Below are 16,044 nucleotides of genomic sequence, written 5' to 3'. Positions count from 1 at the left end.
CCTTTAATATACCCACTATCCTCAACCCTTTACCTATTGTGAGTCTGTCAATCTCAGCTTTAATCAGTCAGTGACAGAGCTCTCTCTGGATAGAGAGTCCCAAAGATTCACAACCCTCTGTGTGAAGAAATTTCTCCTCATCTCCACCCTAAGTGGCTGCCCCCCGATTCTGAGGTTCTGCCCCCTGGTTCCAGACTCCCCGACCGAGGGAAACATCAGACAGAACCTTTATCTCAACGCCATACTCCCACACCCTCTCCCCAGACCCCTGGGAAGCTTTAGGGTCTCGAAATCTATACCTGTTATCTATATCTATTACTGAAATATATTCAGTAACTTGTCCTCAATTCCTCCTCACGTGATAATCCTGCCACGCCAGGAACCAAAGAACAAAGACAATTACAGCACAGGAACAGGCCCTTCGGCCCTCCCAGCCTGCGCCCATCCCAGGAACAGGCCCTTCGGCCCTCCCAGCCTGCGCCCATCCAGATCCTTTATCTAAACCTGTCTCCTATTTTCCAAGGTCTACTTTCCTCTGTTCCCCGCCCCTTCATATACCTGTCTAGATGCCTCTTAAATGATGCTATCGTGCCCGCCTCTACCACCTCCGCTGGTAAAGCGTTCCAGGCACCCACCACCCTCTGCGTAAAAAACTTTCCACGCACATCTCCCTTAAACATTCCCCCTCTCACCTTGAAATCGTGACCCCTTGTAACTGACACCCCCACTCTTGGAAAAAGCTTGTTGCTATCCACCCTGTCCATACCTCTCATAATTTTGTAGACCTCAATCACGTCCCCCCCCCCCTCAACCTCCGTCTTTCCAACGAAAACAATCCTAATCTACTCAACCTTTCTTCATAGCTAGCACCCTCCATACCAGGCAACATCCTGGTGAACCTCCTCTGCACCCTCTCCAAGGCATCCACATCCTTCTGGTAATGTGGCGACCAGAACTGTACGCAGTATTCCAAATGTGGCCGAACCAAAGTCCTATACAACTGTAACATGACCTGCCGACTCTTGTACTCAATACCCCGTCCGATGAAGGCAAGGATGCTGTATGCCTTCTTGACCACTCTATCAGGGTGATGAACCTTCACTGCATTCCCTCGGGAGCAAATATATCATTTCTTAGATACCAATACTGCCCAGGTATGGTCTCAACAAGGCCCTGGACAGCTGCAGTAAGACATCCTCGCTCCTGCACCCAAATCCTCCTGCAATGATCGCCAACATTGCTCACTGCTTGCCATATACCCCGACGCTTTCTCCAAGTGAGTGATGGACACGGACACTCTGGTCTCTTTCGAGGTCAACATTTCCCAGTGTATCCGCAGTTAGATCAAACTCTGCCCTTCTGTTTGTCTATCCGCAGTGGATAACTCCACAATGTCCCACATTATACTGCGTCTGACACATGCTCTTAACTGCCCTCCGAAATCGAGGAAGAAGCCAGACACATCAATGACACCCCGGGAGGGGCAGAGAACGACGGCCTTGCCAGTCACACCAACTTCCATGGAAGGTTGGAGCTGAGTGGTTGAATAGATCCCCGAGATAGACAGTTCCCCGCTCACCGAAATGTGATCGGAATGTCGGGCAGCAAGGTGAGTACATGGAGTGAGGTCAATGCTCAGCCAATGGGTGGCAGAACAGGCTCGAGGGGGAGAATGGCCTCCTCCATCCATCCCACTCTTCCCACATTCCATGTTCACATTACCAATGTTGAAGTCAGACTTCATTTCCCGGGAGTGTCATCAAAACCAAACACAATTCACCCACCTGTGACAGTGACCTCCAGGGGGTCGCTGAGCGTTGTATTCTGCACCTTGCCAGCAATCTCCACCTGGTACAGGCAGGTGAAATTCCCTTCGTTCTCTTGGCTGATATTCATGAACAAGAAGCTGGCAGTCTTGGATGCCACTGCGGAGAGCTCATAGCCGCCATCTTTGAAGAGATAGAAACGCAAATCCTCCAACTCGTAGGGTGCCTGGCATTCGATCCGCAGCCCGTGACCTCGGAGGAATGTGTCAAAAGGACCCTGGCCGTAGATTATTGGCTTCTGGACATGGTCTGAAATGACAGTCACAGTCATATCAATTTGAAAAGAAGAAAGTCTGATACAGGTGGTACCTCGACCCTCTTGAAAGAGTAACTTACCTTGGCTCACACCTCCAACCCTATCCCCTTAAACCCACATAACCTGTGCATCTCTGCACACTAAGGGGCAATTTAACACGGCCAATCCACCTAACCCGTATATCTTTGGACACTAAGGGGCAATTTAACACAGCCAATCCACCTAACCCGTATATCTTTGGATACAAAGGGACATTTTAACACGGCCAATCCACCTAACCTGTACATCTTTGGATACAAAGGGACATTTTAACACGGCCAATCCACCTAACCTAATCTTTGGACTGTGGGGTGAAACCGGAGCACGCGGACGAACCCCATGCAGACACGGGGAGAATGTGCAAACTCCACACAGTGACCCGAGGCCGGAATTGAACCTAGATGCTGGTGCTGTGAGGTAACCGTGCTAACCACTGCGCCCTCGACAGTTCACTGAAAAGAAAATACACTTCTTATCAAATGGTGGGAGATTACAGAGCTCGGAGGTACAGAGGGATCTGGGTGTCCGAATGCATGAATCACAAACGGCTGGAGTACAGGGGCAGCGAGACATTGGGAAAGGTAACAATGTTATTGCTTATTGGGAGGGGAATTGAATATAAAAGTCAAGAGAATGTGATTCAGTTGTCCAGGACATTGGGTAGGGCACATCTGGAGTAGTGTGGACAGAATCCGTCTCCTTATTGAAGGGAAGATGTCAATGGGTTGGAATCTGTTCAGAGACGGTTTCCCGGACTAACACCAGGAACGGGCGGGGTGTCTCCTGAGGAAAGGGTGGAGAGGTTGGGATTGTATCCGCTGGAGTTTATCAGTCTGAGAGGAGACTTGATCCAAACCTTTCAGAGGCTGAGGGGTGTTGACAGGTTGGATGTGAAGAGGATGTTTCCTCGTGTGTGGAACAGTCTAGAACGAGGGGGTTAAACTAAAGGGGACGCCCATTTCAAACGGAGATGAGGAGAATTTCATTCCCTCAGGGAGCCGGGAAGTCTGGGGAATTCTCTTCCTCAAAAGGCAGCGGGAGAAGAATCTGGGAATATTATTGAGACAGAGCCGGAGAGATCTCTCACTGGAATGACGGAGGTTGAGGGACGACTGATAGGTGTCTACAAAATTATGAGGGGCATAGACAGAGTGGATCGTCAGAGGCTTTTCCCCAGGGTAGAGGGGCCAACTTCTAGGGGGCATAGGTTTAAGGTGCGAGGGGCAAGGTTTAGAGGAGATGTACGAGGTAAGTTTTTTACACAGAGGGTAGTGGGTGCCTGGAACTCGCTGCCGGAGGAGGTGGTGGAAGCAGGGACGATAGTGACATTTAAGGGGCATCTTGACAAATACATGAGTAGTGTGGGAAGAGAGGGATACGGACCCAGGAAGTGTAGAAGATTTTAGTTTAGGCGGGCAGCATGGTCGGCACGGGCTTGGAGGGCCGAAGGGCCTGATCCTGTGCTGTACTTTTCTTTGTTCTTTGTTCTTTATGATTGTTGATTCACAAGGGGGTGAAAGGTTATCGGGGGTCGGCAGGAATGTGGGGTCGAGGTTACAATAAGATGAGCCATGACCTTATTCAATGGGGTAGCAGGTTGGAGAGGACGGGCGAGAGGTCCCTGTGGAATGTTTAAGGCAGAGCAAACGATGAGCGACCGACGGATGCCAAAGAGCCCATCATGGATCACATCCAAGTGAAGCCTCCTCCGCGTATTAGAGGCTCAATATGGCTGATTGTCCCAAAAACCTGAGCAGCCCATTGGTAGGGTGGTGTAGTGGGAATGTCACTGGATTGGGAATACAGTGAGGGTGGTGTAGTGGGAATGTCGCTGGATTGGGAATACAGTGAGGGTGGTGTAGTGGGAATGTCACTGGATTGGGAATACAGTGTGGGTGGTGTAGTGGGAAGGTTACTGGATTGGGAATACAGTGTGGGTGGTGCAGTGGGAATGTCACTGGATTGGGAATACAGTGTGGGTGGTGCAGTGGGAATGTCACTGGATTGGGAATACAGTGTGGGTGGTGCAGTGGGAATGTCACTCGATTGGGAATACAGTGAGGGTGGTGTAGTGGGAATGTTACTGGATTGGGAATACAGTGTGGGTGGTGCAGTGGGAATGTTACTGGATTGGGAATACAGTGAGGGTGGTGTAGTGGGAATGTCACTGGATTGGGAATACAGTGAGGGTGGTGTAGTGGGAATGTTACTGGATTGGGAATACAGTGAGGGTGGTGTAATGGGAATGTTACTGGATTGGGAATACAGTGAGGGTGGTGTAGTGGGAATGTCACTGGATTGGGATGACAGTGTGGGTGGTGCAATGGGAATGTTACTGGATTGGGAAGACAGTGAGGGTGGTGCAGTGGGAATGTTACTGGATTGGGAATACAGTGTCGGTGGTGCAATGGGAATGTTACTGGATTGGGAATACAGTGAGGGTGGTGTAGTGGGAATGTCGCTGGATTGGGAATACAGTGAGGGTGGTGTAGTGGGAATGTCACTGGATTGGGAATACAGTGAGGGTGGTGTAGTGGGAATGTCACTGGATTGGGAATACAGTGAGGGTGGTGCAGTGGGAATGTCACTGGATTGGGAATACAGTGAGGGTGGTGTAATGGGAATGTCACTGGATTGGGAATACAGTGAGGGTGGTGTAGTGGGAATGTCACTGGATTGGGAATACAGTGAGGGTGGTGCAATGGGAATGTTACTGGATTGGGAATACAGTGTGGGTGGTGTAGTGGGAATGTTACTGGATTGGGAATACAGTGAGGGTGGTGCAGTGGGAATGTTACTGGATTGGGAATACAGTGAGGGTGGTGTAGTGGGAATGTCACTGGATTGGGAATACAGTGTCGGTGGTGTAGTGGGAATGTTACTGGATTGGGAATACAGTGAGGGTGGGGTAGTGGGAATGTCACTGGATTGGGAATACAGTGAGGGTGGTGCAATGGGAATGTCACTGGATTGGGAATACAGTGAGGGTGGTGTAGTGGGAATGTCGCTGGATTGGGAATACAGTGAGGGTGGTGTAGTGGGAATGTCACTGGATTGGGAATACAGTGTGGGTGGTGCAGTGGGAATATCACTGGATTGGGAATACAGTGTGGGTGGTGTAGTGGGAATGTTACTGGATTGGGAATACAGTGTGGGTGGTGTAGTGGGAAGGTTACTGGATTGGGAATACAGTGTGGGTGGTGCAGTGGGAATGTCACTGGATTGGGAATACAGTGTGGGTGGTGCAGTGGGAATGTCACTGGATTGGGAATACAGTGTGGGTGGTGCAGTGGGAATGTCACTCGATTGGGAATACAGTGAGGGTGGTGTAGTGGGAATGTTACTGGATTGGGAATACAGTGTGGGTGGTGCAGTGGGAATGTTACTGGATTGGGAATACAGTGAGGGTGGTGTAGTGGGAATGTCACTGGATTGGGAATACAGTGAGGGTGGTGTAGTGGGAATGTTACTGGATTGGGAATACAGTGAGGGTGGTGTAATGGGAATGTTACTGGATTGGGAATACAGTGAGGGTGGTGTAGTGGGAATGTCACTGGATTGGGATGACAGTGTGGGTGGTGCAATGGGAATGTTACTGGATTGGGAAGACAGTGAGGGTGGTGCAGTGGGAATGTTACTGGATTGGGAATACAGTGTCGGTGGTGCAATGGGAATGTTACTTGATTGGGAATACAGTGAGGGTGGTGTAGTGGGAATGTCGCTGGATTGGGAATACAGTGAGGGTGGTGTAGTGGGAATGTCACTGGATTGGGAATACAGTGAGGATGGTGTAGTGGGAATGTCACTGGATTGGGAATACAGTGAGGGTGGTGCAGTGGGAATGTCACTGGATTGGGAATACAGTGAGGGTGGTGTAATGGGAATGTCACTGGATTGGGAATACAGTGAGGGTGGTGTAGTGGGAATGTCACTGGATTGGGAATACAGTGAGGGTGGTGCAATGGGAATGTTACTGGATTGGGAATGCAGTGTGGGTGGTGTAGTGGGAATGTTACTGGATTGGGAATACAGTGAGGGTGGTGCAGTGGGAATGTTACTGGATTGGGAATACAGTGAGGGTGGTGTAGTGGGAATGTCACTGGATTGGGAATACAGTGTCGGTGGTGTAGTGGGAATGTTACTGGATTGGGAATACAGTGAGGGTGGGGTAGTGGGAATGTCACTGGATTGGGAATACAGTGAGGGTGGTGCAATGGGAATGTCACTGGATTGGGAATACAGTGAGGGTGGTGTAGTGGGAATGTCACTGGATTGGGAATACAGTGAGGGTGGTGTAGTGGGAATGTCACTGGATTGGGAATACAGTGAGGGTGGTGTAGTGGGAATGTCACTGGATTGGGAATACAGTGTGGGTGGTGTAGTGGGAATGTCACTGGATTGGGAATACAGTGTGGGTGGTGTAGTGGGAATGTCACTGGATTGGGAATACAGTGTGGGTGGTGCAGTGGGAATGTTACTGGATTGGGAATACAGTGTGGGTGGTGTAGTGGGAATGCCACTGGATTGGGAAGACAGTGAGGGTGGTGTAGTGGCAATGTCACTGGATTGGGAATACAGTGAGGGTGGTGTAGTGGGAATGTCACTGGATTGGGAATACAGTGAGGGTGGTGTAGTGGGAATGTCACTGGATTGGGAATACAGTGTGTGTGGTGTAGTGGGAATGTCACTGGATTGGGAATACAGTGAGGGTGGTGTAATGGGAATGTCACTGGATTGGGAATACAGTGTGGGTGGTGTAGTGGGAATGTCACTGGATTGGGAATACAGTGTCGGTGGTGTAATGGGAATGTCACTGGATTGGGAATACAGTGTGGGTGGTGTAGTGGGAATGTCACTGGATTGGGAATACAGTGTGGGAGGTGCAGTGGGAATGTTACTGGATTGGGAATACAGTGTGGGTGGTGCAGTGGGAATGTCACTGGATTGGGAATACAGTGAGGGTGGTGCAGTGGGAATGTCACTGGATTGGGAATACAATGTGGGCGGTGTAGTGGGAATGTTACTGGATTGGGAATACAGTGTGGGTGGTGCAATGGGAATGTCACTGGATTGGGAATACAGTGAGGGTGGTTTAGCGGGAATGTCACTGGATTGGGAATACAGTGTGGGTGGTGCAGTGGGAATGTCACTGGATTGGGAATACAGTATGGGTGGTGTAGTGGGAATGTCACTGGATTGGGAATACAGTGAGGGTGGTGTAGTGGGAATGTTACTGGATTGGGAATACAGTGAGGGTGGTGTAGTGGGAATGCCACTGGATTGGGAATACAGTGAGGGTGGTGTAGTGGGAATGTTACTGGATTGGGAATACAGTGAGGGTGGTGCAATGGGAATGTCACTGGATTGGGAATACAGTATGGGTGGTGTAGTGGGAATGTCACTGGATTGGAAATACAGTGAGGGTGGTGTAGTGGGAATGTCGCTGGATTGGGAATACAGTGAGGGTGGTGCAGTGGGAATGTTACTGGATTGGGAATACAGTGAGGGTGGTGTAGTGGGAATGTTACTGGATTGGGAATACAGTGAGGGCGGTGTAGTGGGAATGTCACTGGATTGGGAATACAGTGAGGGTGGTGTAGTGGGAATGACACTGGATTGGGAATACAGTGTCGGTGGTGCAGTGGGAATGTCACTGGATTGGGAAAACAGTGAGGGTGGTGCAGTGGGAATGTCACTGGATTGGGAATACAGTGTGGGTGGTGCAGTGGGAATGTCGCTGGATTGGGAATATAGTGAGTGTGGTGTAGATGGAATGGCACTGGATTGGGAATACAGTGAGGGTGGTGTAGTGGGAATGTCGCTGGATTGGGAATACAGTGAGGGTGGTGTAGTGGGAATATCACTGGATTGGGAATACAGTGTGGGTGGTGCAGTGGGAATATCACTGGATTGGGAATACAGTGTGGGTGGTGTAGTGGCAATGTTACTGGATTGGGAATACAGTGTGGGTGGTGTAGTGGGAAGGTTACTGGATTGGGAATACAGTGTGGGTGGTGCAGTGGGAATGTCACTGGATTGGGAATACAGTGTGGGTGGTGCATTGGGAATGTCACTGGATTGGGAATACAGTGTGGGTGGTGCAGTGGGAATGTCACTGGATTGGGAATACAGTGAGGGTGGTGTAGTGGGAATGTTACTGGATTGGGAATACAGTGTGGGTGGTGCAGTGGGAATGTCACTGGATTGGGAATACAGTGTGGGTGGTGTAATGGGAATGTTACTGGATTGGGAATACAGTGAGGGTGGTGTAGTGGGAATGTCACTGGATTGGGAATACAGTGAGGGTGGTGTAGTGGGAATGTTACTGGATTGGGAATACAGTGAGGGTGGTGTAATGGGAATGTTACTGGATTGGGAATACAGTGAGGGTGGTGCAATGGGAATGTTACTGGATTGGGAAGACAGTGAGGGTGGTGCAGTGGGAATGTTACTGGATTGGGAATACAGTGTCGGTGGTGCAATGGGAATGTTACTGGATTGGGAATACAGTGAGGGTGGTGTAGTGGGAATGTCGCTGGATTGGGAATACAGTGAGGGTGGTGTAGTGCGAATGTCACTGGATTGGGAATACAGTGAGGGTGGTGTAGTGGGAATGTCACTGGATTGGGAATACAGTGAGGGTGGTGCAGTGGGAATGTCACTGGAAGGCGAATACAGTGAGGGTTGTGTAATGGGAATGTCACTGGATTGGGAATACAGTGAGGGTGGTGTAGTGGGAATGTCACTGGATTGGGAATACAGTGAGGGTGGTGCAATGGGAATGTTACTGGATTGGGAATACAGTGTGGGTGGTGTAGTGGGAATGTTACTGGATTGGGAATACAGTGAGGGTGGTGCATTGGGAATGTTACTGGATTGGGAATACAGTGAGGGTGGTGTAGTGGGAATGTCACTGGATTGGGAATACAGTGAGGGTGGTGCAGTGGGAATGTCACTGGATTGGGAATACAGTGAGGGTGGTGTAGTGGGAATGTTACTGGATTGGGAATACAGTGAGGGTGGGGTAGTGGGAATGTCACTGGATTGGGAATACAGTGAGGGTGGTGCAATGGGAATGTCACTGGATTGGGAATACAGTGAGGGTGGTGTAGTGGGAATGTCACTGGATTGGGAATACAGTGAGGGTGGTGTAGTGGGAATGTCACTGGATTGGGAATACAGTGAGGGTGGTGTAGTGGGAATTTCACTGGATTGGGAATACAGTGTGGGTGGTGTAGTGGGAATGTCACTGGATTGGGAATACAGTGTGGGTGGTGTAGTGGGAATGTCACTGGATTGGGAATACAGTGTGGGTGGTGCAGTGGGAATGTTACTGGATTGGGAATACAGTGTGGGTGGTGTAGTGGGAATGCCACTGGATTGGGAAGACAGTGAGGGTGGTGTAGTGGCAATGTCACTGGATTGGGAATACAGTGAGGGTGGTGTAGTGGGAATGTCACTGGATTGGGAATACAGTGAGGGTGGTGTAGTGGGAATGTCACTGGATTGGGAATACAGTGTGGGTGGTGTAGTGGGAATGGCACTGGATTGGGAATACAGTGTCGGTGGTGTAATGGGAATGTCACTGGATTGGGAATACAGTGAGGGTGGTGCAGTGGGAATGTCACTGGATTGGGAATACAGTGTGGGCGGTGTAGTGGGAATGTTACTGGATTGGGAATACAGTATGGGTGGTGCAATGGGAATGTCACTGGATTGGGAATACAGTGAGGGTGGTTTAGCGGGAATGTCACTGGATTGGGAATACAGTGTGGGTGGTGCAGTGGGAATGTCACTGGATTGGGAATACAGTGTGGGCGGTGTAGTGGGAATGGCACTGGATTGGGAATACAGTGTCGGTGGTGTAATGGGAATGTCACTGGATTGGGAATACAGTGAGGGTGGTGCAGTGGGAATGTCACTGGATTGGGAATACAGTGTGGGCGGTGTAGTGGGAATGTTACTGGATTGGGAATACAGTGTGGGTGGTGCAATGGGAATGTCACTGGATTGGGAATACAGTGAGGGTGGTTTAGCGGGAATGTCACTGGATTGGGAATACAGTGAGGGTGGTGTAGTGGGAATGTCGCTGGATTGGGAATACAGTGAGGGTGGTGCAGTGGGAATGTTACTGGATTGGGAATACAGTGAGGGTGGTGTAGTGGGAATGTTACTGGATTGGGAATACAGTGAGGGCGGTGTAGTGGGAATGTCACTGGATTGAGAATACAGTGAGGGTGGTGTAGTGGGAATGTCACTGGATTGGGAAAACAGTGAGGGTGGTGCAGTGGGAATGTCACTGGATTGGGAATACAGTGAGGGTGGTGTAGTGGGAATGTTACTGGATTGGGAATACAGTGTCGGTGGTGCAGTGGGAATGTCACTGGATTGGGAAAACAGTGAGGGTGGTGCAGTGGGAATGTCACTGGATTGGGAATACAGTGTGGGTGGTGCAGTGGGAATGTCGCTGGATTGGGAATATAGTGAGTGTGGTGTAGATGGAATGGCACTGGATTGGGAATACAGTGTGGGTGGTGCAGTGGGAATGTCACTGGATTGGGAATACAGTGTGGGTGGTGCAGTGGGAATGTTACTGGATTGGGAATACAGTGAGGGTGGGGTAGTGGGAATGTTGCTGGATTGGGAATACAGTGTGGGTGGTGCAATGGGAATGTCACTGGATTGGGAATACAGTGAGTGTGGTGTAGATGGAATGTCACTGGACTGGGAATACAGTGTGGGTGGTGTAGTGGGAATGTCACTGGATTGGGAACACAGTGTCGGTGGTGTAGTGGGAATGTCGCTGGATTGGGAATACAGTGAGTGTGGCGCAGTGGGAATGTCACTGGATTGGGAATACAGTGTGGGTGGTGTAGTGGGAATGTTACAGGATTGGGAATACAGTGTGGGTGGTGTAGTGGGAATGTCACTGGATTGGGAATACAGTGTGGGTGGTGCAGTGGGAATGTCACTGGATTGGGAATACAGTGTGGGTGGTGCAGTGGGAATGTCACTGGATTGGGAATACAGTGAGGGTGGTGTAGTGGGAATGTCACTGGATTGGGAATACAGTGAGGGTGGTGTAGTGGGAATGTCACTGGATTGGGAATACAGTGAGGGTGGTGCAGTGGGAATGTCACTGGATTGGGAATACAGTGAGGGTGGTGCAGTGGGAATGTCACTGGATTGGGATGACAGTGAGGGTGGGGTAGTGGGAATGTCACTGGATTGGGAATACAGTGTGGGTGGTGTAGTGGGATTGGCACTGGATTGGGAATACAGTGAGGGTGGCGTAGTGGGAATGTCACTGGATTGGGAATACAGTGAGGGTGGTGTAGTGGGAATGTCACTGGATTGGGAATACAGTGATGGTGGTGCAGTGGGAATGTTACTGGATTGGGAATACAGTGAGGGTGGTGTAGTGGGAATGTCACTGGATTGGGAATACAGTGTCGGTGGCGTAGTGGGAATGTCACTGGATTGGGAATACAGTGTGGGTGGTGTAGTGGGAATGTTACTGGATTGGGAATACAGTGAGGGTGGTGCAATGGGAATGTCACTGGATTGGGAATACAGTGAGGGTGGGGTAATGGGAATGTCACTGGATTGGGAATACAGTGTGGGTGGGGTAGTGGGAATGTCACTGGATTGGGAATACAGTGAGGGTGGTGTAGTGGGAATGTTACTGGATTGGGAATACAGTGTGGGTGGTGTAGTGGGAATGTTACTGGATTGGGAATACAGTGAGGGTGGTGTAGTGGGAATGTTACTGGATTGGGAATACAGTGTGGGTGGTGTAGTGGGAATGTCACTGGATTGGGAATACAGTGTGGGTGGCGTAGTGGGAATGTTACTGGATTGGGAATACAGTGAGGGTGGTGTAGTGGGAATGTTACTGGATTGGGAATACAGTGAGGGTGGGGTAGTGGGAATGTCACTGGATTGGGAATACAGTGAGGGTGGTGTAGTGGGAATGTCACTGGATTGGGAATACAGTGAGGGTGGTGTAGTGGGAATGTTACTGGATTGGGAATACAGTGAGGGTGGTGCAGTGGGAATGTTACTGGATTGGGAATACAGTGTGGGTGGGGTAGTGGGAATGTCACTGGATTGGGAATACAGTGTCGGTGGTGTAGTGGGAATGTCACTGGATTGGGAATACAGTGAGGGTGGGGTAGTGGGAATGTCACTGGATTGGGAGTACAGTGAGGGTGGGGTAGTGGGAATGTCACTGGATTGGGAATACAGTGAGGGTGTTGTAGTGGGAATGTCACGACTGGGAATACAGTGTTGGTGGTGTAGTGGGAATGTCACTGGATTGGGAATACAGTGTGGGTGGGGTAGTGGGAATGTCACTGGATTGGGAATACAGTGTCGGTGGTGTAGTGGGAATGTCACTGGATTGGGAATACAGTGAGGGTGGGGTAGTGGGAATGTCACTGGATTGGGAATACAGTGAGGGTGGGGTAGTGGGAATGTCACTGGATTGGGAATACAGTGAGGGTGGTGTAGTGGGAATGTCACGACTGGGAATACAGTGTGGGTGGTGTAGTGGGAATGTCACTGGATTGGGAATACAGTGAGGGTGGTGTAGTGGGAATGTCACTGGATTGGGAATACAGTGAGGGTGGTGCAGTCGGAATGTTACTGGATTGGGAATACAGTGAGGGTGGGGTAGTGGGAATGTTACAGGATTGGGAATACAGTGAGGGTGGTGCAGTGGGAATGTTACTGGATTGGGATGACAGTGTGTGTGGTGCAATGGGAATGTTACTGGATTGGGAATACAGTGAGGGTGGTGTAGTGGGAATGTCACTGGATTGGGAATACAGTGAGGGTGGTGCAGTGGGAATGTCGCTGGATTGGGAATACAGTGAGGGTGGTGTAGTGGGAATGTCACTGGATTGGGAATACAGTGTGTGTGGTGTAGTGGGAATGTCACTGGATTGGGAATACAGTGTGGGTGGTGTAGTGGGAATGTTACTGGATTGGGAATACAGTGAGGGTGGTGCAGTGGGAATGTCACTGGATTGGGAATACAGTGAGGGTGGTGTAGTGGGAATATCACTGGATTGGGAATACAGTGTGGGTGGGGTAGTGGGAATGTCACTGGATTGGGAATATAGTGTCGGTGGTGTAGTGGGAATGTTACAGAATTGGGAATACAGTGTTGGTGGTGTAGTGGGAATGTTACAGGATTGGGAATACAGTGAGGGCGGTGTAGTGGGAATGTCACTGGATTGGGAATACAGTGTGGGTGGGGTAGTGGGAATGTTACTGGATTGGGAATACAGTGTTGGTGGTGTAGTGGGATTGGCACTGGATTGGGAATACAGTGAGGGTGGCGCAGTGGGAATGTTACTGGATTGGGAATACAGTGAGGGTGGTGTAGTGGGATTGGCACTGGATTGGGAATACAGTGTGGGTGGCGCAGTGGGAATGTTACTGGATTGGGAATACAGTGAGGGTGGTGTAGTGGGATTGGCACTGGATTGGGAATACAGTGAGGGTGGTGTAGTGGGAATGTTACTGGATTGGGAATACAGTGTTGGTGGTGTAGTGGGAATGTCACTGGATTGGGAATACAGTGAGGGTGGTGTAGTGGGAATGTTACTGGATTGGGAATACAGTGTTGGTGGTGTAGTGGGAATGTCACTGGATTGGGAATACAGTGTGGGTGGTGTAGTGGGAATGTCACTGGATTGGGAATACAGTGAGGGTGGTGCAATGGGAATGTTACTGGATTGGGAATACAGTGAGGGTGGGGTAGTGGGAATGTCACTGGATTGGGAATACAGTGAGGGTGGTGTAGATGGAATGTTACTGGATTGGGAATACAGTGTAGGTTGTGTAGTAGGAATGTCACTGGATTGGGAATACAGTGAGGGTGGTGTAGTGGGAATGTCACATGATTGGGAATACAGTGAGGGTGGTGTAGATGGAATGTCACTGGATTGGGAATACAGTGTGGGTGGTGTAGTGGGAATGTCACTGGATTGGGAATACAGTGTGGGTGGTGCAGTGGGAATGTTACTGGATTGGGAATACAGTGTGGGTGGTGTAGTGGGAATGTCACATGATTGGGAAGACAGTGAGGGTGGTGCAGTGGGAATGTCACTGGATTGGGAATACAGTGAGGGTGGGGTAGTGGGAATGTTACTGGATTGGGAATACAGTGAGTGTGGGGTAGTGGGAATGTTACTGGATTGGGAATACAGTGAGGGTGGTTTAGCGGGAATGTCACTGGATTGGGAATACAGTGAGGGTGGCACAGTGGGAATGTTACTGGATTGGGAATACAGTGAGGGTGGCGCAGTGGGAATGTCACTGGATTGGGAATACAGTGAGGGTGGTGTAGTGGGAATGTTACAGGATTGGGAATACAGTGAGGGTTGTGCAGTGGGAATGGCACTGGATTGGGAATACAGTGAGGGTGGTGCAGTGGGAATGTCACTGGATTGGGAATACAGTGAGGGTGGGGAAGTGGGAATGTTACTGGATTGGGAATACAGTGAGGGTGGTGTAGTGGGAATGTCACTGGATTGGGAATACAGTGTAGGTTGTGTAGTAGGAATGTCACATGATTGGGAAGACAGTGAGGGTGGTGCAGTGGGAATGTTACTGGATTGGGAATACAGTGTGGGTGGTGCAATGGGAATGTTACTGGATTGGGAATACAGTGTTGGTGGTGTAGTGGGAATGTTACAGGATTGGGAATACAGTGAGGGTGGTGCAGTGGGAATGTCACTGGATTGGGAATACAGTGAGGGTGGGGAAGTGGGAATGTCACTGGATTGGGAATACAGTGAGGGTGGTGTAGTGGGAATGTCACTGGATTGGGAATACAGTGTAGGTTGTGTAGTAGGAATGTCACATGATTGGGAAGACAGTGAGGGTGGTGCAGTGGGAATGTTACTGGATTGGGAATACAGTGTGGGTGGTGCAATGGGAATGTTACTGGATTGGGAATACAGTGTTGGTGGTGTAGTGGGAATGTTACAGGAATGGGAATACAGTGAGGGCGGTGTAGTGGGAATGTCACTGGATTGGGAATACAGTGTGGGTGGGGTAGTGGGAATGTTACTGGATTGGGAATACAGTGTTGGTGGTGTAGTGGGATTGGCACTGGATTGGGAATACAGTGAGGGTGGCGCAGTGGGAATGTTACTGGATTGGGAATACAGTGAGGGTGGTGTAGTGGGATTGGCACTGGATTGGGAATACAGTGTGGGTGGCGCAGTGGGAATGTTACTGGATTGGGAATACAGTGAGGGTGGTGTAGTGGGATTGGCACTGGATTGGGAATACAGTGAGGGTGGTGTAGTGGGAATGTTACTGGATTGGGAATACAGTGTTGGTGGTGTAGTGGGAATGTCACTGGATTGGGAATACAGTGAGGGTGGTGTAGTGGGAATGTTACTGGATTGGGAATACAGTGTTGGTGGTGTAGTGGGAATGTCACTGGATTGGGAATACAGTGTGGGTGGTGTAGTGGGAATGTTACTGGATTGGGAATACAGTGTGGGTGGGGCAGTGGGAATGTCACTGGATTGGGAATACAGTGTGGGTGGTGTAGTGTGAATGTCACTGGATTGGGAATACAGTGAGGGTGGTGCAATGGGAATGTTACTGGATTGGGAATACAGTGAGGGTGGTGTAGTGGGAATGTCACTGGATTGGGAATACAGTGAGGGTGGGGCAGTGGGAATGTTACTGGATTGGGAATACAGTGTGGGTGGTGTAGTGGGAATGTCACTGGATTGGGAATACAGTGAGGGTGGTGCAATGGGAATGTTACTGGATTGGGAATACAGTGAGGGTGGGGTAGTGGGAATGTCACTGGATTGGGAATACAGTGTAGTTTGTGTAGTAGGAATGTCACTGGATTGGGAATACAGTGAGGGTGGTGTAGTGGGAATGTCA

General features: G+C 50.0%; 1 protein-coding gene across 1 annotated transcript in view; it reads right to left on the bottom strand.

The window, feature by feature from the left end:
* Positions 1–16,044, bottom strand: part of LOC119968050 (immunoglobulin superfamily member 1-like) — a 54,355-nt gene that overhangs the window by 24,280 nt on the left and 14,031 nt on the right. Inside the window, exon 6 of the mRNA XM_038801148.1 lies at positions 1,785–2,075. Coding sequence (XP_038657076.1) covers positions 1,785–2,075 — 291 coding nt within the window. The remainder of the gene's footprint in view (positions 1–1,784; positions 2,076–16,044) is intronic.

This window comes from Scyliorhinus canicula, chromosome 6 (genome assembly GCF_902713615.1).
Source record: "Scyliorhinus canicula chromosome 6, sScyCan1.1, whole genome shotgun sequence".
Taxonomy (NCBI): Eukaryota; Metazoa; Chordata; class Chondrichthyes; order Carcharhiniformes; family Scyliorhinidae; genus Scyliorhinus; species Scyliorhinus canicula.
This window is presented reverse-complemented; position numbering and strand designations above follow the sequence as displayed.